The 23,534-nt window shown below is 35.0% G+C and overlaps 1 protein-coding gene across 3 annotated transcripts in view; it reads right to left on the reverse strand.

Moving 5' to 3' along the window:
• Positions 1–23,534, reverse strand: part of Sbf (SET domain binding factor) — an 82,078-nt gene that overhangs the window by 44,302 nt on the left and 14,242 nt on the right. For 2 of the 3 annotated variants that reach the window (XM_071597024.1, XM_071597022.1), the window contains exons 8-21: positions 21,148–21,348; positions 17,559–17,740; positions 15,072–15,092; positions 14,703–14,811; positions 14,281–14,487; positions 12,452–12,565; positions 11,444–11,674; positions 10,300–10,411; positions 10,020–10,188; positions 8,236–8,479; positions 7,079–7,268; positions 2,855–2,988; positions 2,245–2,420; positions 1,778–1,968 (exon numbers count right to left, since the gene is read on the reverse strand). In XM_071597024.1, the coding sequence (XP_071453125.1) occupies positions 1,778–1,968; positions 2,245–2,420; positions 2,855–2,988; positions 7,079–7,268; positions 8,236–8,479; positions 10,020–10,188; positions 10,300–10,411; positions 11,444–11,674; positions 12,452–12,565; positions 14,281–14,487; positions 14,703–14,811; positions 15,072–15,092; positions 17,559–17,740; positions 21,148–21,348 (2,281 nt within the window). The remainder of the gene's footprint in view (positions 1–1,777; positions 1,969–2,244; positions 2,421–2,854; positions 2,989–7,078; positions 7,269–8,235; positions 8,480–10,019; positions 10,189–10,299; positions 10,412–11,443; positions 11,675–12,451; positions 12,566–14,280; positions 14,488–14,702; positions 14,812–15,071; positions 15,093–17,558; positions 17,741–21,147; positions 21,349–23,534) is intronic. The other variant, XM_071597023.1, reaches the window with a different exon arrangement.

Here is a 23,534-nt window from a genome sequence, read left to right on the forward strand (position 1 = left end):
AACGTAGGAATGCAGAGCTGTGAAACATTGCATTTCAATATAGCTTGGGCATGTTTCTGAGAGATTTAGTTGAAATTTATTTGTTATGTATATTAACTTATTTTATTAAATTCCAAGTAGTCACATTGCAATACATAGGTATGATGAAATCAAGATTTTTTTGCTGATTTGAAAAATGCACTCAATCTAAATGGAGTGGAATATTATATTATATTATATTATACTCACTTTGCTCTTCAAGACTCAAGATTCATTACAGGTTACATTTTTATCAACAATGAATCAATCTTGAACAATAAATAAACCTGATGAGAACATGAATATTTTTCTTTTGAATGTGAGCTATTTTATATACCTTACCAATCCTTTTGTGTGATAATCAGTGGAAAATTATGTAACTAAATTAGAAGTCTGAACTGAATTGCCTAAGACAAGAATAATTTGAAGAAGTGACAGTTACTGGTGGACTTGTATCTCTGTCAGGACGTAGTACCACACATACTCAAACTTATGTTAAAACACATTACGTGCAATTTTTCCAAATAAATGGGGTATTTATTTAAAGCCACATCCAAACTTATTACAATGAAACCTTCACATGACAAATCAATGACACAACCCCTGAGAGGTTTGTTAAATCAAGGTTTTACTACAGACGAGAGCTCATAAAAAAAACAAGAAGTTTTCATAGAAATGCACCATCTAAAGTTAACAACTAATTCTTCCCATTAAATTACCCAATCCCAATCTGATTATGTAAATGTTTCTGCCATTTATTTACTAGAGTAAACCTAAAATTTACATTTTTGAAGGGACACTGGAAGTGGATAAGTAAAATTGGGACTGGGAGAAAAATATATTTTCAGTGTGTTCATATGTTTCACAATTTTGATATTTTAAGACTATAAAAAATAATATAATGACCATAAATTTGTTAATATAATGTGCAACACATGTAAATAAAGAAGATGTAATGATGAGAATTTAGAGATTCCACACCTTATATGGGAATAGGAGATCAATTACATTTTGGTACCATGTCAATGTCGTTCTTTTTAGCTTTTCCCGTTTAGCTTTTTCCACTTTTCATCATCACTGACAATGTACAAATAATTACAGACCCTAAGTCAATGAAAGAATGAAAATATACCACTTTGTCATAGCCAGCTTCATGGTAGCATATTATGTGGATCAAAGTTATTGTTTATGATTAAAATTTTGTTCAAGTCTGAGAAAATATAATCAGAATGCAAAAAGCAGTTGAAGTTTAAAGGTGGAAAAAGTTCTTCACAATTATCCTCAGGTTTCAAAATGTGAAGATTCTTTAACTTATTAGCAAGCTTATTACATTTATGTCAACCTCTTGCAGAATTTTCCTGCTCACTGTAAAACTAACATATAAACATTTAAATGCTGAGCACTGTAAAACTGCTTTACATATATATAAAATCCCTCGGTGATCCCCGGAGAAATATTCATCAGGTATTTTGATTCTTAGACTATTTACTTATCTCAAATTTATTCCAAGAAGGGAATCACATTTCTAGAATCTTTTGATCAGGATATGATACATCTTCAGCTGGTATAAAATAGACCAATACGAATAGGCTCTTCAAGGACTAATTGATTTTAATATTCTAGTGTAGAAATTAAATGACTAAATTTTCAAATAAGTAGGGGAAAATTTTTACTCTGGAGTTAAAATGATCAATATTAATTAACTCATCAAGCATGAGAAGCAAACATGAAGCAGAGAAAACAATAACAAAGAACTTACTCGAAACATCATCCTCATTCCCATAGTCCACTGGATCTGTCGGGGGTAGGCTCATCCTTCCAGGGGATGTCAAGTATTTATTGCTATTACTTGACATATTAGGTAAAACATACTTCTGCCTCTTGGATGTTGCTTTCTGTTTGAATCCTGCCTTCCTGGCAGTTTTGAGCAAAGTTTTCTTGGCAAAACCCCTGTAATTAACGTGGATATGAAGAGGTGTGGTTTAAAATTACTCATCTCCCTTTCACTAAAATAATCAACATGCAAAATGAACAAAGTGGCAGAAAAGATAGAAAAATAGAAAATAAAACTATAATATAATAACGATAAATAGAAAAAGTAAACTTTTTGCGCTGGATAAGTTAATGGAACCTATAACCATTACGCGGTACATTAATTTTACAACAAAAATACCATCACAAATAAACAAAATATAAAAACTTGGTTTCATTAGGTAAGAAACTTACTTGAGCGTGGCATTCTTCTCCTTCCCTTTGTGGAGGGGAGTTTGAGGAACAACAACTTGGCCAGTGAATGCAAAATGATGATAAACATGAGGCGGGTGCCTTAACCTGTGGATCATTTTACGTAATAACTCTATGTTTTCAGATGTCACTTCTTCATCAAATGCCAGCTTCACCAGCTGTGACAAATTGAGAAAAATATATATTATATCTAATGTAAACATTTCTGTTAGTCAAATAAATCATTTCCAAACATGTCATTATATTTTTGACAGTTTTTATTGCTATTAAAGGATAATATTAAAGAGAATTGCCATTAAAAATCATAAACACAGTAATCAACCTGAAGATCTGTTTGGTAGGACACGGTAGAATAGTTCCAACTTATAGAACAGACTGTGAACACAATGCTTGAGGTTTGCATAGTCCCACTTTTAAATAAGGGCATACATTTCTTAAAGTCATTCATATGAGGAAGGCTGCTTCAGAAACATGGACATTACATGTTGTACATGTATTTGCTTCACGTAGAAATCCCAGTGGTACAGTTTCTCTGGTATGATCCAAGCATGCAAACAATAGGTTTAAGTAATAACTATTCTTATTCAATTACCTGGAATGTACATGACCGTAATTGCAATCCTTCCTGTAAATACTGGTCCAGATGAGACAAGTACTGGATTGGTATTCGCTTTTCCTTGGTCAAAGATGAGACAGGGAATGCCCTCACAACTACCTGCTCACAAGCTGTAAAATAAATGCATGTTTTAAAAATTAGGCAGCAAAAATCAGCTTAAATTTTTACAATAACTTCAAAACTCTAACTTTCTGGCTCCAACTAACATGACTCTAATGCTCTCTAAAGAGAGAGAAAAAGAGACTACTAGTTTCACCCAAAGTAGTGGTCATAGAGCTTTCCTCTTTGGAAAGGGAAAGTGCTGATTTTTTGAAGCAGGGGCCAAAGAATTAAGGATCAGGCAAATAATTAGTTAGCAGATGACATTTCATAGGGCAGACAAAAGTTTGATAGAGTGGCTAGTCTCCTTGAATTTATTATCAGACACCATGGTTTCCACATTCTACCATGCCTAAGAATAAACCACTGGAGGTGCTATTTGTTCAGCACCCTAACAACTGCAGGGTTCACCATTAATCCTGATCATTGAAGTATCTGATTTTTCCATTATTCCTAGACCAGATGCTTCCATAGTCTCCCTTAAATATTTTCACCTCTATTATCCATGAGAATTTAAAAATTATCAGTTCAAAGATATGCCAAAAAGTTACAGTTTCGACTGAGTTTTAACTTGATGAATTAATTAAGGGTTCTCATAACTCTTTGACATCTGCCATGACAGTTAATTGGGTAATTGGCTCTTCACATGAGAAAAGAGCTCATCTACTCCTAAGCCCTGGGGCAGGTGGACTTCACTGCTTCAAAGAAGGCCCTGTTTCTTTTACTGTACCCCCGTCATACCAAAAAATTCTTATAATTTCGGTTTCACTGGGGATGAAACTGGGACCCATTAGTAAAAAAATTAATGCTACCCTCATCCTAGGCACAAACATTTTTTACTTTAAGTACTTTTTTCCAAACAGAAAAATGAACAGGTGACATCCAGCCGTATTGATAGTAATGTTCCCTGGTACATTAAACACTCTAATTGGTTAATCCAGCCTTGACAACAATGAAGGTAACCTATGGCATTGGGATAAAAAGAATTTTGAACCCATTAACCATTTGGCTTCTAATTTCAATGCCCTCCTCTGGGTCTTCACTGCAGGAGACATAATACCATGGATTCCTGATATAATGAGCGTAACTTATCAAGAACCTAAATACGGCAAATAATGCACCAGGTATTTATTACCAATGAATGACTGAGTTATATTTCAGTAAAATAAATCGAGAAATAAAAGAACGACATATTGTAATCACAACAGTTGCTTGGTATGATGGCATACTCAAAATTCATACAAGCGTGGAAATCAAACAACTGCATTGAAAATTCTGCTTTCCGAGTGGACGAGACTCTGAATTAGAATACTCTTGTAGTATCCATCACTACCAGAATTAAACCCAGGCTTTAGTCCAGGAAGTCAGTAAGATAGCCAGTGCACAAATCCAGCATCATCATATTAATATATTCTATTGTTTCAGGCTTCACTTCGTGGAAGTATTTAATATCCATACTAAAAGGAAAGACTTGTACTTTACCGTATAATACGCATTATACGTTTTCCGTGTAATACGTGTTTCTGGGAAATACCTTTTTCCGTGTAATACGGAGTTAAAAACTCAATAGAGCTAGCCCGAAAATTAAAAGATATTAATGTTCCAGGAAAAGGGAGACTAGTCACCTTTGACATTAACAATTTATTTACTTGTGTACCAATATTGGAAACTTTGCTTAGGGTGGAAGAACTACTCAAGGATTCCACCATTGCCCAAAATATCTCTGACGAATTGGTCTCCCTCATCAAAATGACCGTTAACCAGAATCATTTTAGTTTCAACCACACTCTTTACAGCCAAACAGATGGGTTAGCTATGGGTTCCCCACTGTCCCCCTTCTAAGCTGAAGTCTTCCTCAATTCTGTAGAAGAACATCTTTTCAATGCTGACAATCAGCATAACAAATAAGTGGGCTATTGGTTTCGATATACTATGCCTATGGCCCGGAACCAACCGACAGACTCCTTCCTTAATTTTCTAAGCACACTTCATTGGAATATCTCCTTCTCAATGGAAAAAGACGTCAACGGCACCATCAACTTCCTCGACTTGACAATCACAATTAGGTATAATAGACACGAATTTGCAATTTATAGGAAACCCACTTATACAGACCGCATAATTTCTAATGATTCCGCACACCACTTTTCTCACAAACACGCAGCCCTCCACTCCATGATCCACCGCCTCCTACACATCCCTCTTTCCCCCAAAAACTTCAACATTGAACTCGTGAATATCACTAATATAGCTACCAACAATGGTTTCAACCCCAAACTAGTTGACACATTGCTACGGAAAAAACAAAAATCAATGGCCATAAGAAGAATTTTCGCATCACAGCCCGCAGTATCTAAAGATTTTAAGTGGTGCTCGATCCCATTTCTGGGAGATCTTTCATAAAGGATTTCCAACTGCCTACCCACCTCACTCAAAGCAGCCTTCTACCCACCCGTAACCCTCTCCAAACTTCTAGCCAATGGAAAAGACACCCAGGATAGCCTTCTCAAATCAGGCATTTATAAACTGAAATGCGAGGATTGCAACAGGGTTTATGCCGGTCAGACCGGCAGGAATTTCAAGTTACGAGTCAAGGAACACGCTAGGTGTCACAAAAATCAGAATAACAACTCTCTCTTCGCCAAGCATTTACTAGAATTCAACCACAGCAGTGACTTTGTCCCAGAGATATTACACACACTCCCAAAAGGATTAAAAATGGACGCTCTCGAGCAATTAGAGATTAGAAGGCACTTGGTGAACCCCAACACGACACTATGTAATGAGCAATTATTCCCATACCCCTCCCCACTCCTCTCCGAGAAATTAGCCTGGAAATGGTCAAAACAATCCATCAACGCACCTGCGAGCCCCCACCCCCCTCAAATCCTTCCAACCCTCCCCGCCCCCACTCTGTCCTGAGGGTATATATGCTTGCTCTGTCTGTTTTGCAAATTTGTACCTGATGATGCCGCAAGTCGGTGAAACGCGTCGTGCCGTATAATAAAATCTGTGGAAAAGTACAAGTCTTTCATCATATTAAAATTTGATCAGAGTTTCTGGGTTCATTGATTGTTCAAAGCTAAAATATTCAAGGGATGATGCAAATAATAGAGATCATTGAATAACCAACTGGTTACAAAGCGATTTAAATAAACAATATGCAGTTAAAGTTGTTCAACATGGTAGCCAGAGTATTTTTATTTGAAGCTTAAGGCAGGTGGATTGTAGATTGAAGTCTGGGTGACACCACCTCTTTTAAAGACAAACTGTGGGTGTGATTTTCTGAGAAACTAGATGGCTTCTTTTCTATGAACATATGAATGGAAAAAAAACAAGATAAAGAATTTATTCTATTGTTTCAGGCTTCACTTCGTGGAAGTAATTGATATCCATTATTGAAATAGAAAGAAAGACTCGTACTTTTCCACAGATTTTATTATACGGCACGACGCGTTTCACCGACTTGCGGCATCATCAGGTACAAATTTGCAAAACAGACAGAGCAAGCATATATACCCTCAGGACAGAGTGGGGGCGGGGAGGGTTGGAAGGATTTGAGGGAAGTTACGGAAGGGATCAAGTTACGAGTCAAGGAACACGCTAGGTGTCACAAAAATCAGAATAACAACTCTCTCTTCGCCAAGCATTTACTAGAATTCAACCACAGCAGTGACTTTGTCCCAGAGATATTACACACACTCCCAAAAGGATTAAAAATGGACGCTCTCGAGCAATTAGAGATTAGAAGGCACTTGGTGAACCCCAACACGACACTATGTAATGAGCAATTATTCCCATACCCCTCCCCACTCCTCTCCGAGAAATTAGCCTGGAAATGGTCAAAACAATCCATCAACGCACCTGCGAGCCCCCACCCCCCTCAAATCCTTCCAACCCTCCCCGCCCCCACTCTGTCCTGAGGGTATATATGCTTGCTCTGTCTGTTTTGCAAATTTGTACCTGATGATGCCGCAAGTCGGTGAAACGCGTCGTGCCGTATAATAAAATCTGTGGAAAAGTACGAGTCTTTCTTTCTATTTCAATAATGGATAAGATAAAGAATGTCTGCAACATGAAGGAGTTCAATTGGTTTCTTACCAAATGGATCACAAGGAGTTCCCTTGAAGATGATTCTATAGTTGCTAAGGAATAACGCTCCTTCGGCAGGAAGCAATGCTCCAACTGCTCCACCTGTCCATTCTTCCCTTCCATCAGGAAGCAAGTACACCCTCAGTCCCTCCATCACCAACTCCTCACCAGGAAGCATGTTGGGTGTCAATATCTTTGGCTGAAAAGAAAACTTTTCGAGTCAAATTCTCCATTTTTTAACATTAACCTTAAACATAAACTAAAATTTTTCAAATTCAACAACCACAAAAGGTGAAATAAAATAACCTCTTAGTTTAGGTAAGAAGTAACATTAGTTCTATTTATTTTACCATCCACAGGCAAAAGAGAATGATAAATCCATTAAATACTATCCTGATAATGTGTCAATGTTCCCAAAATAAATGCTGGAAATGAAGTACATTTGGGAATAGTATGATACTTTTCCAAAGTTACCGGGATGATTAACAACGAGTTTCAGGAAAAAGAATTGTTTAAAAAAATACAAGTTTGCAATACCTGAAATTAGGGTTCAGAAAGGGGAGAGGCTCAAGTGATGCCATAGTAGTGATGATATCACTGATAGAAAGGAACATGGAATACAATTACAATGCATTTGTCTGTTTTGTAGATTTTGAGAAGGCATTTAATATGAGTAAATTGAGAAGAGTTATTGACTATATTGCAAAACAAAAGAAGTAGATTGGAGGAAGGGACATCAATTATCCCTGAGCTGTTCAACGTATAATTGGAGGCAATGATCAAAGAGGCATGGGAAGAAATGGAGATAGCAATGAAAGTCTGCAGAAAATTTAAAAAATCAGTCAGGTTTGCTGATGATAAAACTTTAATCAGCCAATCTGCTAAGGGGTTGCAAAGTATTTCTGAGTGCATTAGAAAACCAATGCGATAAGCATGGAATGAGAATCACTGTGAACAATACAAAGGTTATGAAGTTTACCTGATATAGGGAAGTAAATTTAAATATTAAAATAAGAGTTCATAAACTAGAGCAGGTGGAAAAGTTTACCTACCTATGAAGTATATTTGATCAAAATGGTCAAATGAGTCGAGAGGAAAGGACAAGAATTGCATTGGGCAAGGTAACCTGGTTTTCCTAATAACTGGAACCTTATTTTCATTCTTACCTTTTGAATGGGAGGCAGTCTCTTTGATTCCCTGTGAACAGCCTCGAGTGTTTCAATGTGCATGTGAACAACACCAGGAACCATTTGGTGGAGGCATCGAACATGTTCTGCACTAACTCCGCCTTCTGTACACACTTTGTCAACAAATCTTGATACCATTCTTATTACAGCTGAGCCCGCCTCGCCGGGATCCTGCTCCTCAAAGCCAGACTCAGCATCAGCTGCACTGTCGCTCTCGGCAACACTGGAGATGAAAAAAAGCTCAATGAGAGTGGAAATCGACCAAAAAAACTATTACTTGCAAAGAAAGGAGTAAAATGCCACATATATTCATTATAGAATCCCAGAAATTCATCATCACTGGGCCTATCCGCCTTTCAGTTGCCTCATTTCTGTATTTTGAAGAGTTTTTAAATCATCTAAATAAAGTTTAAATGCAATACTGTACATATGACAAGTTTTCTCTCAAGATACCATGAGGTTATTATCATTTCAACTTTTAATGCGACACCTAGCTTCTGTTATTATATTGATACCATCAAAAGTTGTACTAAAAGCAACCATTTTCTATGCCTTTAAGAATCTCTCATACAACTTATGGTTGAATAGCTGTAGAATTTGAATTTATTGGGAGAGGTACAAGGTAGTTTATAGGGGAGGCGACCGACAGCTGAGGTCATTTCCACCATTAGGGATGGACAGGAGTGGGATGAAGGGTGGAGAGAAACCCAGCATCAACGTTAGCCTTCTCTTGACAAAAGGTGCCATGGGCACCACAGCTTAGTGCCCCATCCGACGGACTGCATACTCACTCAAACTGCCCTCCACAAAGCACATCAAGTAGGGATTGGGATACCCCACCCCCAGGACTCAAACCCTAGCCCCCCTGAGGTGGGAGTATGCCTGTACGCAAACTGCCACACCATCCCGATCCACCAATAGAGAGATGCATGAAGGAAATAGCAGAGGGGACACATGCACATTAAGTTTAGCAGCAGCATCACATGAGAGATGAAACTGAACATACTATACTTGTATTGGTATAAATTTACAATTTGGGAATTTTTTTAGGAATTATTTTCAACAATATATTAAAACCTGTTCCTTTAAAAAACTCGGAACAGAGATGCTACTGAAAATTGAGGCTATCATTTTCTATGCCTGATGCAGGAAAAATACTTGATAGTTAGCATTTTTCCAGCGAATCGGCTTGTGCTAAAGTTGCACCCATGTACCCCCACCCCATAAGATGCGATTTGAATTTAGAGCACACTTTGAAGTAACAAAAGTGCGTCTTATGGTCCAGGAAATACGGTATATATTTTTCATTAATAGGTCACGATAGTCAAAGCGGAGCAGAAAGAATTGCATTGAGTAATAAGGCTTTTAAAACAGGAGAGCGTTGATGACAGGGACATTGAGTAAGGATGTTAGATAAAGATTAGTGAACATATTGACTCAAGGCATAGTAATGACCGGACCCGAAACTTGATAGGCATAGGTAGAGTCTTTTGAGAACTTGGTTAGACTGAGAAAATCATGGGTGCATGATACTCTCAGTAAAACAAATATTATGAACAAGCACATATTAAAGAATTCAAGAATATGATAGGGGCATAAGAAGTATGCAAGGTCATAGAAGTAGGACAGAAATTAATAAAATACGGCCCCTAAGATAACTAAAACCCTGACTTTCTTGTTCTTTTTCATCAACTCTCAAGTGGAATAATGCGAAGGGTACACGCATATTCAAAATATAGAGAAATATAAATATAATGGGGTACCTGTTGGTAATGCTATTACTGGCTCTCTCTTCATCCATGTTTGAGTCTTGTTTATGAGTCTTGCAGCCAACATCCAAAGGTACAAGAAGGTAAACCATTCGATTGGCATAATGGATGGCCTGACTGTACATGGTTGATTCTTCACTGTTCACAAGCTCCTTTTGTTTCTCTGCAATAAAAAAATACCTCCAGTCACCCTGTGCACTACAACATTGCCTATTGGTAAAGCCAAAATCAACAACTGGACATTCACCAATATATGCACACATTTATTACTTGCCTGGGTCTAAATTTGGCCATATTCTCATTTGCTCAGCTGCAATTTCTAATGCTGACGGTTCCTGTGGCCTTAAATATCCTGATCTGCGATCTTTCCATGGAAATTCTTTTACCTATTTATGAAAAATTTAATGCACTTTGTTTAACAAGAACTAATGACTAAAAAATCCAGTCAAAAATTGAACATGATCAATTCACTTAATGTGTTCAGTGATATCCTTGATACATAATATAATCAAAAATATAAAGAATTCCCCATTTTCTGAATCAATATCAATAGTTCCAATAAGACCACTGATAACACATTTGAATGATTGCATTTTACGTAGATGCTAGTGGGAATAATTCCCAAAAAGTGTAATGTTATAATTAACCGCCACTGAACAACTCATCAGATGTTTAAATCTAGGTTAAAATATTTTTTTATCAAGAATAGCTGTTATGACCTAAATGAATATTTTTTGTCAAGCTATGACAAGCGGTAATTTTACTATAACCATTTCGCGAAACATATGCATACAGTTTTTGTTTTAACATGATATATCTCTTGTTTTACCATTTTTAAATAACAAGATGAAATAACAAATTAACTTTTTAAGTATTCACTGGACGTTTTTCATCTGAAACCATGAAATTCTTGAAACAAAGAGGGTGTAAACTGTATTCGATGGTTTCTGGTTCAACTTTGTGGAAGTTCATGTCCATTAAATGAAAAACACAATGCATTTTTCCACTATTATTTATTTTGATACTTCTAGTTTCAATGCTTGGGTATAGATTAGAGGTACCTGATGATGACGCCTATGCATTGAAACTAGTAGTACCAAAACAAAGGACAGTGGAAAAATACATTGTGCTATTCATTTGATGAGGATTTGTAGATAGTTTGAATAGTACTACGTGGAAACAAGTATTATCTGTGAAAAGAATTTTGGTTTCAGAATACTTCTTATGATTTTCATGTATTACTTCTGTGTTAAACAGGTATTGTTGATGCAGATTTTGTTAAAAATTTCAACCTTTATTAAGCAGAATTGCAAGATGATATAAAGCTACCCATTTCTGTATGTGCCTTGTGTATATCAGCCCCAATTTTCACTTTTCGAGAGAGGGAGAGCTGAAATAGTTTTACTTTGCTTACTTACCTCTCGGGGACTAACTGGGCTCAACGAGGGTGGTTGGAAGGGATAGTGGTGGTGAGGGTGATGGTGGTGCGAGTAGGGCAGATCTGAGCGAGGGAAACCAGCTCCCAGGCGCCCAGTGGGGCTCGTGGCCATTTCAGAGGGACGGGGCAAGTAGAGGGCTTTAATATCTTTCTGAACATCTAGGTAAAACGCTGCTTCCCAAAACTGTTGGTTCTGCCACACAGGGTGATCCTGGAAAGACAAGATATTAACAATAATTAAATGTGCGCAGTGAAATGCTGATAACCTGCAAGTGCAACACAAATCTTAATACATTGGCATATGTACAGTTTATGGTAGCATGATCTGTATGCTAAATAAATTGATAATAGCAAGATCTACATAGTCTACATATATGCTTAATATTATAGGTCAGTCAACGTTTGAATTCGAAGAAATTATGCAAAATTTGTCCACACACTTTTTGGCCTACCAAACATTCCACCTCACAACTCATAATTTTCTGATGCATGGGCTTTTTGTATCATTTTCTATGGAACTCCAAAAAATTGCAATCACACTATAGTACCTTCATTGCTGATAATATGTTACGGATAAAAATTTTGAAAATGGGAATCAATATGTTTCAATGATTTTGCCAGCAGAGAATACCAGCTGCAACAGCAGAGTAAGTGGATAAATAACTACTATGAAATGAACACATGAATAGGGATTAACTCAATGAAGAGAAAGAAACATGCCTAGCCTATGAAAGCATTAAATGCTATTTTATTCTATTCACAAATATCATTTAAAGACAATTCAAAGGGCTCCATACTCAGACATCTAGGCCTCATAGGGCTTCTAGCATTAAATATGAAGACATTGTGCACACATTTTCAGAAGCATGTCAAGAGAAATAAATTTGTATCAAAAACAGTAATTAGGCAGGGAAACTACTATTTATTTAACAGTTAAGAACTTGTAAATAATTTTTAGGAGTAGGTGAACTGAATACTAATAATGTACCTGTATGCAAGTATATGCAAACTGTATAACTCCTGTGCAGAGCTTCCTGCAGAATGCTGTAGCCAGTGGAAGAAGGGCAGCTGCAACTCCATTTTCATCCATTGCAGAATCATCCTTTTGGAAATAACATAAACTAGCTTAACCAAGAGCTACTAAGTTCACATTATCTTAGGTTTAATTTATAACTAGAACATCAAATTGATAGAACTCTAGCATCATTTTCAGTTCTTGTAAGAATATCTAACTATGAGAAAATATCCTTGAGAGTAACTGGAAGTTTTCAAATCATTTTCCAATAGCAGGGCAAATGAAATTATCTTTTTCACAAAACTGCATCATAAAATATGATATTTTTGTGTTAAATATTGATTTAACCAAAAAATATACAACACATTGAAACTACCCAACTTCAATTGAAATTAAATTTAAAACACTTTGCTTTCCACCAAGTGATGCCAGAAACTGTTTTATATACCCAACTTCAATTTCACACGTAAGTGCCCTCAAGCTTAATGCGAGTTACACTGAAGGCAACATTATCTTCACCTGGTGCATAAAATTATTCAAAACACTTTAAAACGTTATTCTTTCCATTTCAAAGTCATGTGGAAGAAAGTGTTTTTTTTCTATGGGCTAATAACACCATGTGATATCAACAAAAGAACCAAGAGTCATATCTTTTATGAAACTCTCATTACTTGACTACTGTTGCTAAGAATCATTGGCATGAAATTACCGAAATCATAATCTATAAAACTAAGGGAATTAGAAAATTTTTATTAAGTCATTTAAGTCTGAACGTCATCGGTTCCTGTGCAAACATCAATGCTATACAGTGGTGAATTCATGTCTCTATCTCTGCAGATAAATAATTTTATTCTTATATATGCTGTTACTGCTCCAGTTTACTGTTTTTTTACTTGTGACTGTACATTTGTATCCAAAATCTATTTGCAATGTATTGTGTTTGCCTACAATATTTACAATCAATTTGACATGTCCCATACATGTCTTTCAGGAACCAATAAACATCATCCTCATTTAATCTTTACTTCTAAATTCAATTACAGGGGAAAAACATGAGAAATGACATATGCATACCAATGTAAATTTAAAAAGCATAACCCTAGTTTTGACCACGAATGTCATCTCATGATAACAAAATAAATTGTCCAAAATATTAAGATGACTTTGGCCCACAAAACCTGGTTTGCTCCAATAAAATTTCAAGTGAAATATCCAATCTTTTCCTCTCCTTCCATAATGGACAATTCCACAAAGTAAAACCTGATATTCTTTTATTAAAAAAGAGAAAGTATTTTCCTGAATATTGAGTTATCTGAATTGCATTTCCAAATTTTGGGAGTTACATCCTGACCTAGAAATTCATCTTCAAATTGCTAGAGATAAGAGTTATAAAGGATAATTTTCGATTCAAAACCATACATGAGCAACCTTGAAAATGTTTCGTGCTGTAGGTACCGTAAAGAGGTACTATAAAAATGTAAAATAATAATCGAAACAAATTCATTTTGTCTAACTAAGACGCTAGAAAGATTTGAATGCATTCCAAATTTAAAAAAATACATCCATTGACTTTTGACAAAGATTCATTTTGTGGACGAGAGCTCCATATCCTTGGACAAAGACACGATTGCAACAACTACCTAAATCAGTTCAAGGAAATACATAGGCCATTAAAGACTGAGACTGATGTCCATTTATTTATCTTTACCAAATGATTAATTTAAGAAAAATGCTTAATTCAAAATAGGCAACACACCAATGAGCATTGAAAATAAATCTCAGCACAGTTAAGATGTATTTACCTGTAGAGCACAATTCATTAGTCTGACAACCAAATCAAATTGCTGGTGCTCAAGCATTGCTTTATTGCCCACAACATGAGCTGCCAACTCCGAGCAGAGGGCTAGTCGGGCCTGCTTTGATTTGAGAGCTCGAAGCACTGCCGGGAAAGTCTTTCTTGCATCCGAGATCTTGTTCTCAAATATGCAATTAATGCAGTTCCTTAACACCTGAAATAGAATAGCATTATATATAAAAATAGAGCAGTACAAAATATTATCATTCTAGAATGCACTATTAAATATTCTTATATCATGATGCTCTGCAAAATCAAGATAAAAAACTAGCAAAAAAATTTCATAGAGTAGGGTTTCATGATCTTAATAATGTTTCAGTAAAGTTTTATTTGCAGCTTATTGGCTACAAATATCCAACTAATACCTACTTCAAGCCTTCTTGCAGAATTACTAACAATATTCCGACTATCATGAATACTGGAAATATGTGGACCCATTGGAACGATTCTTGGCTGAACAGGCCTCATTGAAGACAACCTATTAGCATGGAAGAATACTAATGAAAAATTTGCACGTGTATTCAATCGAATGTCAACTTAAAAAATTAGAGCAGTAAAATTTTCAAAAAGAAAAAAAATATATATACAAAATATTTCATCGAAAACAAAAAGTACTACTACATATGTATGGCAAAGCTGATGACAGACATTAGTTTATCATGCATTGCTACTGCATCCACAAAATGCACTTTGTTCCAACAACCATGCCATCCATTAATAATGGAAGAACATCCTTACCAGCCAAGTTCACCACCAGCACTAACAAAAGCAGCAAGAATAAAAAGAATGGGGTCATTGACTATGAGCCACAATAATATACAAATTACATTTCAGGGCACACACTTTATGTAAATATGTATAGGCATTCCAAAGATACAAAAATAGTTCCTTCTAACTGAACAAGGGTCTCATGCAATTTAAATTCATAACAAAAAACTGGAACAACAACGGTCAACTTTACAACTGAATAACAGAGGGGATTATTTGTGACTATGAAAAATTAAAAAAAATGTTCACATTTTATATCCTAAAAATAAGAGATGTTAATTTGAAAAAAATTATGCCATTTCATTATTTTCATTAGTCCTTAAGATTTTTATTTTAAGGCTACCTCTCAAATTTATGTTAAAATCACACTAAGAATATACTATATACATGAATCACTATTTCACTGTAATTAACAAAAATTCAAAAAACATTTGACAATCATTAAAAACCTACTTTTATGATGAATAATCATTCTCAATTATTTAAATGACTAAAAAAAAGTTGCAACCTAAGTTTGTCAAAGAAAATTCTCTATTCTCAAATTTCTGATCAGAGTACTGAGAAATTGGCCCATAAATTTACATAAATGAAAGATGAAATAGATTTAACTTATTGCATCCATTAGATTTACAGAACATCCCCCAAGCTTTATGAAAATACTAATTTCATTTTTTACTGAACATGTCCATTTGAATTACTTTTGCTAATGCTATAATCAAACTATATTATTATATTCACCCATTATGGAAAGGTGATTCTGTAAAGTGCAGTGTTGTTGTAGCCACTGCCCATATAAATGCATTTTTCTACTTCTTTGAGCATAACACATCAATTAAAAAACATCTTCTGGTGAGGCAGAGGAACTCAAATACATATCGATGAATATTATATAAAATATTCCCAAAAATCATTAAATAGCCATCCATATAAAGCAATGGCATTCCCCTAAAAGTAACATTTTCTTTCACCAACGGATACTCATTTTCAAAGATAATGCTTTTGGTAGCGGTGCCAATCGATTTATAATCTTTGGACCATGGCTTCATCAGCTTTGATATTTCTGGTAAATTGATATGTATTGAATAATGATAGCATAGATAAGTTCTACCATTAATTTTTAAGATTTTTTCGAAAAACTAAAATGATGATTTATGAAATTTATAGATGAACTGCAAGATAATTTTCCACAAAATAATTTATAAGTATATTTATACCACTCTTGACGGGTGATAGTTAGTAAATATATGAAAAGTATCTTTCCAAATTTTTTAAATGCATTGCAAGCTCTTTCTAGATTTTTTGAGCACAAACATTTTTGGAAGAGAAACCCTTTGTGTCTGTTTTTCTACTTTGAAAAACTGATAAAAATGAGTTTCACAATAATTTGGGTTCCTCCAACTTTGATATTTGATAAATCATAGTTTAAAAACTGTGTGTTACGAACTGCTAAAAATGCAAACTATCATTCATAAGAAGAAGTTTGACAACTTCTACATAGCATTTCTTCAGAGCAACTTAATTTGAAAAACCACATAAATATGCATAGATATCAATTCTCAATCCAATTTTTTTTTTAATTCTAATACTGCCATTTTTTATCTCCAACACTGATGAAAATGGAAAACAAAGAACCATTCCATCACACGTTCGGGCAAGAGGTTGAAAAGTTTGAGAATTTAATAAAAAATGTGATGCCATTCTAATTAATACACAGAAAATACCATCAAAGCAAGGACTAAACCAATAAAGGTAATATATTCACCTTTTCCATTTAATTCCAATTACCTTTTCTGAAACTATAACATATTAAATGCCTTCTGGGAAGGAAGAGAAAGGAACAACTACGAAATATGGACGGGTGCCAGGGAGATGAAAAATTAATATTAACTATTCACACATCAATATTCTTTCTTCACTAAAAAATAACCAAGAAAACTATTTAATGGTTTTTGCATTAAATAATTTATCTTGGACTAAACTATCCCACAATTAGTTATAAACCTCAACTTTTTGGGAAGGAACTACTGGAGATGGAGCCAATACATAACTGTGTGAGGGAATTTTCTAGAACAATTTCAACTCATTTCAATACCAACTATGCATAATAATGTTTTCAAATTCACTTGAAACTGTTGTACAAATGACACTTGAAATCACTAAGATATATGTAAACATGCTTATTATTCACATGTATTAAACTACAAATTTAGTAAATTTAATTTATTCACACAAGGCAAACATAATTAGAAAAAAGTACTGGAATCAATACCAAATGTTAACATCTACAATAATTGTGGAAGTATAAAACCATGGTTATGATCAAAATTGGATAGGTGCGAAATATCACCAAAATGTGCACTTCTACAAATGTATGTATGTATATATATATATACATATATATAGCATTAATGTTTATAACATGAGTACACATGCTTCCAATATATTTGCAGACCTTACCTAGATTTTAAATTATTCTTGGCAAGACCCTCATCAATTATAGCTTGCACTTGAACGCCATCAATAATGGGCAACGGTGGCTGGTGAATCCTCGCAAATGCCCCATCTGGTGGTTTTAGAATCTTTTGCACATACGGCTGAGGATTAGGGTTTTCATTTGTATAGAGCTGCTGAGCAAGATCCTGGGGAAAAGAATAGGTAATTGTTGAATCAATATAGAAAATTTACACGTAAATCTATTAATACAAATCAGAAGGACATGGGATGGTGGCTGAATTCAGTTCTTCATAGCTTTATGATGATGGTGTAGAGGAGCACAGAAAATAGGATAGAATATTGAACACTCCCCTTAGGGGCATCGAGGTTTCAGCTGAAGAGGGCAATAATATCAAGACACTCCCAAGCTTGCAGACAACTTGGAAGACAGAAGGAAAAGAGACAGCACATCTATCAAATGAGCCTTTATACATTCACTTCTTTTTCACACAGCAAGGAGAGATGTGACTGTGGAGGGGAGGGGACCATTATTTAGTTTAGTAGCTTGCAGGATCTAATTCCCCAGGAATGTGGAATGCAGATGAGTGGAGGCCAGTTATATGCATAAGGGCCCGTGAAAAGCAAGCCAAGGGTTTTTCTTCACTGAAGGAGAGTTACCTAGGACCTATGGACCTAGACTACTCATCTACTCCAGGACTTCCAAGGACTAGCCTGCACTCTGATTTTCATCCTCTTCCTTTCTATACCCTTGTCCAGAACTGCTTCAGTCCATTTGATTTAGAAATGATTCTGGTCTTTCAACTCAACAATTCCCACCCTAAGTTTACCGGAATGAAAAGTTTTCGTTCTATATTTAAGACATATCTATAACTGACAGACCATCTATATGCAAGTATAATAATGCCAAACCATGATTTGTGATCAAAAAGTTACTTGTGTATGTGAGGGAAAAGCCACCCTGGTTCTAAAACACAGAGCAGATGGAATTCATACAATAAATTCATGATAGATATTATTCATTGAATCATAAATCATTTTGTTGTGACCATTGGTGATTATGTTGGTTTAGGCATAATTTCCTCATTTCACCAAGGTATCAGTCAATTAATTTCCACATAACGTTTATAAAGTAACTTTAATAAATAATCAACTTATGACCATTCCACTGGATGATACAAGTGAAATAAATACATCATACTAAATAAATATTTTATTGTTGCAAAAACTATTCAAAGGAACAAGGCTCAAGAAACAACAGAAATTGTGAAAAGAATAAGGAAATTTTAATGTATCCCTGTATTTAGCCTTTCCACTTTCTGCTCAAAATACTGGTAGGGAAACTAAGGGAGGGACTATATTCACATTCAAAAATATTAACTCCACCACTACAGGGACAACTTAATTTTCTCACTTGATTACAATTTTCTAAGAAAATTATTTGCCACACATGATTTAATAAATAGTTTATTTTTATTCCGTCTGCAGAATAAAAAGCAAAATAATGCTGGGACATTATTTTACTCAGTACTTTTTATATACTCAGTATTTTACTAAGTTGAAACAATAATTTATTATTCTCAATTTTAATAACTTATGTTCGAAAATGCTGATTTTTCATCAATGTTGTATTTAACAGTTATGCTCATCAAGGCACTATACGTAATTTCGAAGTTTTTCAAAGCCATTTAAAATTTCAAGTCATTTCTTTTGGTAAGTTAATACAAATATTTTAGTATAATCTTAAATGCATATGCATGTGGATATTATTCCAAACATTATGGTTTTAATTATGATTAAGAATTATTTTCACAAAAAATTCAAGTTAATTTAAGAGGTAATTTTTTTCCAAAGCTTAAGGATGTTCAGTTCACATGCATTCAAAAATAAAATCATTTAATTTATTTATGTAAAGATTAACCCCTTAGGGAAATGGCAGCAATTGCAGTTTTTCTATTTCAATGGAAAATTGGTAATCTTTTAAGAAATAATAGCTAAGATTTGTTGAGGGATTTCAAATGGAAATGAAAAAAATAGTAACTTTGTGATTCCATAGAAAGTTTATTTCGATACGACCTGGGTTTCAAAGTTCAACGTTATCTTCAGGGATTTCAACTTTAATCCAAAACTGAGGTGCGGGCACTATGGTCAAAGGGGTTTATATTATGCGAAATACCATAGTTATCCTATTTTCAAAGACTGTGACAAAGTAAGTACATTGCTTATAAATGTTATAAGATCAATTGCTCCAAAAGATTTAATCCACATGAGAAGCATTGCCACTTGCCAAATAAAGGTCTTCCAAGTATCCCTGATTTCATCACTGTCAGCATCTTAGACAGCAGCCAACTTAAAACATGAATGCAATAATATAATGCTGCATTTTTCCTGCTGACGTAATGTCCACCAGTTGTTTGCAGTTTTTTTTCTGATCTTAATTTTGTGTAATTTTTCAGATACTTAAGCTTCAGTTAACCACGAATAGGCTAACTACAAGTAGTTAGCCAAAGGGTTACGATCATCACTGATCACATTGGCAATTCAGCGTGATAGGCATGGGATAAGAGTCAACGTAAAGAGAGCAAAGGTATGAGATTTTCAAGGAGAAAGGCTAACTTAAATGTTAAAATTGGAGAGTTAAGTCCAGTGCCAAAAGAAAATTTTACTCAAGTGTTTTGGACCAGGATGGTCAAAGTAGTATTGACATAGAGGACGAATTGTGTCAGAAAAAGAAGCTTTCCCAAGGGAGGGTAATTGATGCCATACTTGGTAGATACTTAGTAAGGATATTAATAAAACAATCACGAGAAAAGGCTCATATAAGGATGGTAGTGAAAACTAGATGCAGAGCATCGTTTTGTATGGCGTGGAAACTTTGTCATCATAGCATAGTGAATGGTCAAAATTGGATGCTTTTGAGAAATGGGCATGTAGAAAGATGGGAAAGGTAAAATATCCAGAAAGGAAAACAATTGGGGAAGTTCTAGGCATAGTGGGGGAGGAGAGAGGAATGTTGGGAGAAATCCAAAGGAGGCGGGAAAAATGGATGCAGAGCCTATTGATTGGCAATGGGATATTGAAGACTGTGATAGAGGGGAGAATGTTGGGCAAAAGAGGAAAGGGAAGGAACAGGATAGGGATACTGGACATGAAGCAAGGAGGTAAAATGAATGCCAAATATGCATTCATTGCAGGATAAGGTGTCAGATCGTGTCTTCTTAGGCAAGCCTAAGAAATGTAGGTGCAATAAATTTGTGTCCCTCCAAAACCTTATCATAAATAGAAGACTACCAAAAACTTGCAGATGAGTGAACAGGATGAATGGATTGGATACATGAAATACCAAGGAAAGAACTGAACATCAATAAAGGATACATGGGAGACTACTATATAACTTACCTCCAAAAATGAGGTATATATAGTCTAAAATATTAATTTCAAATGCATTACTTGTTACTTTAAATTACTCTGCAAGTGTAAGTCCCTTGATTATCATGGATAATGGCTTTCATGATATGCTCTACTTTTCACAATTCACATTTTCTGTACAATGGCAATTGGAAAAAAATTCAATCTTAAGATTACCAGACCTTACCTGAATGTGAAGCAGAAGCATCTTTGGATCCTGACCTTCCACCCTAAGTAACTCCAATAAACTTGAATGAAGCTCATCCCATACATCACATGGCCTCCATGGAGGCCCACGCTCCTGCACAAAGCTGGTAAAGAACATACAGTCGAGGACTCTGGTGGTGAAGTCACAATCAGTCAGTCCACGCTCTCCCAGGAATGCTGCCTGTAATCGACCAAACTCTCACATTCAGTGAACAGCATCACACTCAGTCCAGCACTGGCACATATATTCTGGGTAATTCCTTGAGGATTGACAAAAATCAATGTCAACTCCACTTATGCCCAACAAAATAAAAATAGCTGAATTTTTAAAATGGCTCTCAAAAGAGCACCACCAATATTTACACAGAGAACAACTTTCACCATAAAATGAGTGAAAATAAAATCACCACTACTTCCAAATTGAAATCATAAGTTAAGAATAGTTAAGGAAAGGTGGTGGATGCCTTAAACAAAATGTTTACGGCATCAACCGCCAAATTCATATGGACAGACTGTCCTGTATTTAATATCGAATATGAACTGTACTTTTATCCATGCCACAAAAGCAAAAAAAAAAATAACCCAGCAATGACTACATTGTAGAAAAACACTGGGTGGGGTGATTTAATTTAAATATTAAATTGTTAACATCTTAAAGAAATTACCTCACTTCTAGCCTGTGATTTAAAAAGGTTCCCACATTAGTTCTACTGTCTATTGATTTACACTGATAATGATTTCAAAAACTTCTGTAAAACAAACACCTATATTTAAGAACTCAAATCTTTCAGGTATTTATATGCACATGAATTAGTATGACCAAAGACGTAAGTACTTCGTCTAGTGTAGGAGCCCTGTATTAAATGCATGGGTTTTTTAAGATTTGCTTTTTGAAGTGGTTTTGCATATGATTTTTTCATTCAGTTAACGACTAAAATTTAAAAAAAAATGAAAAAAATGGTATCGGTAGCATAGGAAATGAGAAAAAATTAATATCTCGTTCAACCTAAAAATTAAAAAAACGTTACAATGCAACAAATTTTCAAACGGTGAAAATAATTTGCCTTGACCAGGACTCAAACCTGGATCCTTAGATATTTTTGCCTGAGTGCTTCAGCCAGTTAACCTACCAAGGCACCCTTTTACAATTTGAAATTTTGAGGGATTCAAAGTAACAAGATTTTGTCAGGGGATTAACGCTAAAAAGTACCACTGCACCATCTCCCACAGTTTCTTTGAATTTGCAATTTCATAATTTCATTGAGCAACATTAAAAGAAACCCAAAGAGAAAATCTAAGATCTGAAACTATCTAAATTTATTTGCTAAATAATCATCAACTTCCAGCAGTGGCCAATGATTGTTTTCCTCATACCAATGATACTTCAACTCAAATTACAGCGGAAGCCTGAAATAACATGAATGTTATTAAAATGAGAATCTCATTATTACGAGTAATACCCAAGTTGAGTTAATTACCCCATGATTTACATGTAAAATAAAGCCATAATAAGGGAGGCCAATGAATGGTATCCATAGAGGCTCTTCGATAACATAAGCGATTCGTTACCTGTGTAAACATGGAAATCGTACAACCAGATCTTTGTTTTATGACCAAGAGCACATGCCTTCAACCATCTAATACTGCCCATCCATAATTGCAGGTAAATGTGGCAGTGCAGTTGGTCCATGGTACCATTACTACTAATAAATGAAATTTTTCAAATTCCATTTATGGATGTCACAGAATCTGCCATTTCAATTGTTTTGTCCAAAGAAGTCAGTAGTTAGCTGGAAAAGCTATTAATCACCAGCGACATAAAAAGCATGAGTGGGGCCACTAATTGAAGCCAAAGTGAGTACATCAATGGCAGACCCAATTTTATGACTTGGACCAGAAAAGAGAAGTTTAGTTACCAAAGTCTAACGTCAATCCAAAGAGGAAATTTAAACAAACAGCATCAATTCTGTTTATATTATGGACATGAACAGGGCTTTCAAAGACTCCCTTCTTCACAAAACAATTACTGTATAATGTGTTCCCAAAAGGTGGGGTAATATTATTATTATCTTGTTAAAGGAGGGTTTGGATGAGCACAGGTTATACAATGGCACAACAATACATTTCTGGAACTAGGATTTTTGCCAGATGAAATAATTGATGAAAATATCAAGGGATTCCCTGGATCAAAGACTAGCATCTCACAGATTGAAACAATGTGGGTACTTTAATTTGTTTGCCTATCTTATTAGCTTTGCAGTTTGTTTTTATATTAATAAAAGTTTTCCATGCAAATTTTTTACATTGTGTTAGCAAATAGAAATTGCACAGGCAATTTTGTATCAGAAATAGGACAACAGATATGAG

This window comes from Hetaerina americana, unplaced genomic scaffold (genome assembly GCF_022747635.1).
Source record: "Hetaerina americana unplaced genomic scaffold, ioHetAmer1.1.p SCAF_8, whole genome shotgun sequence".
In the NCBI taxonomy this organism is placed as follows: Eukaryota; Metazoa; Arthropoda; class Insecta; order Odonata; family Calopterygidae; genus Hetaerina; species Hetaerina americana.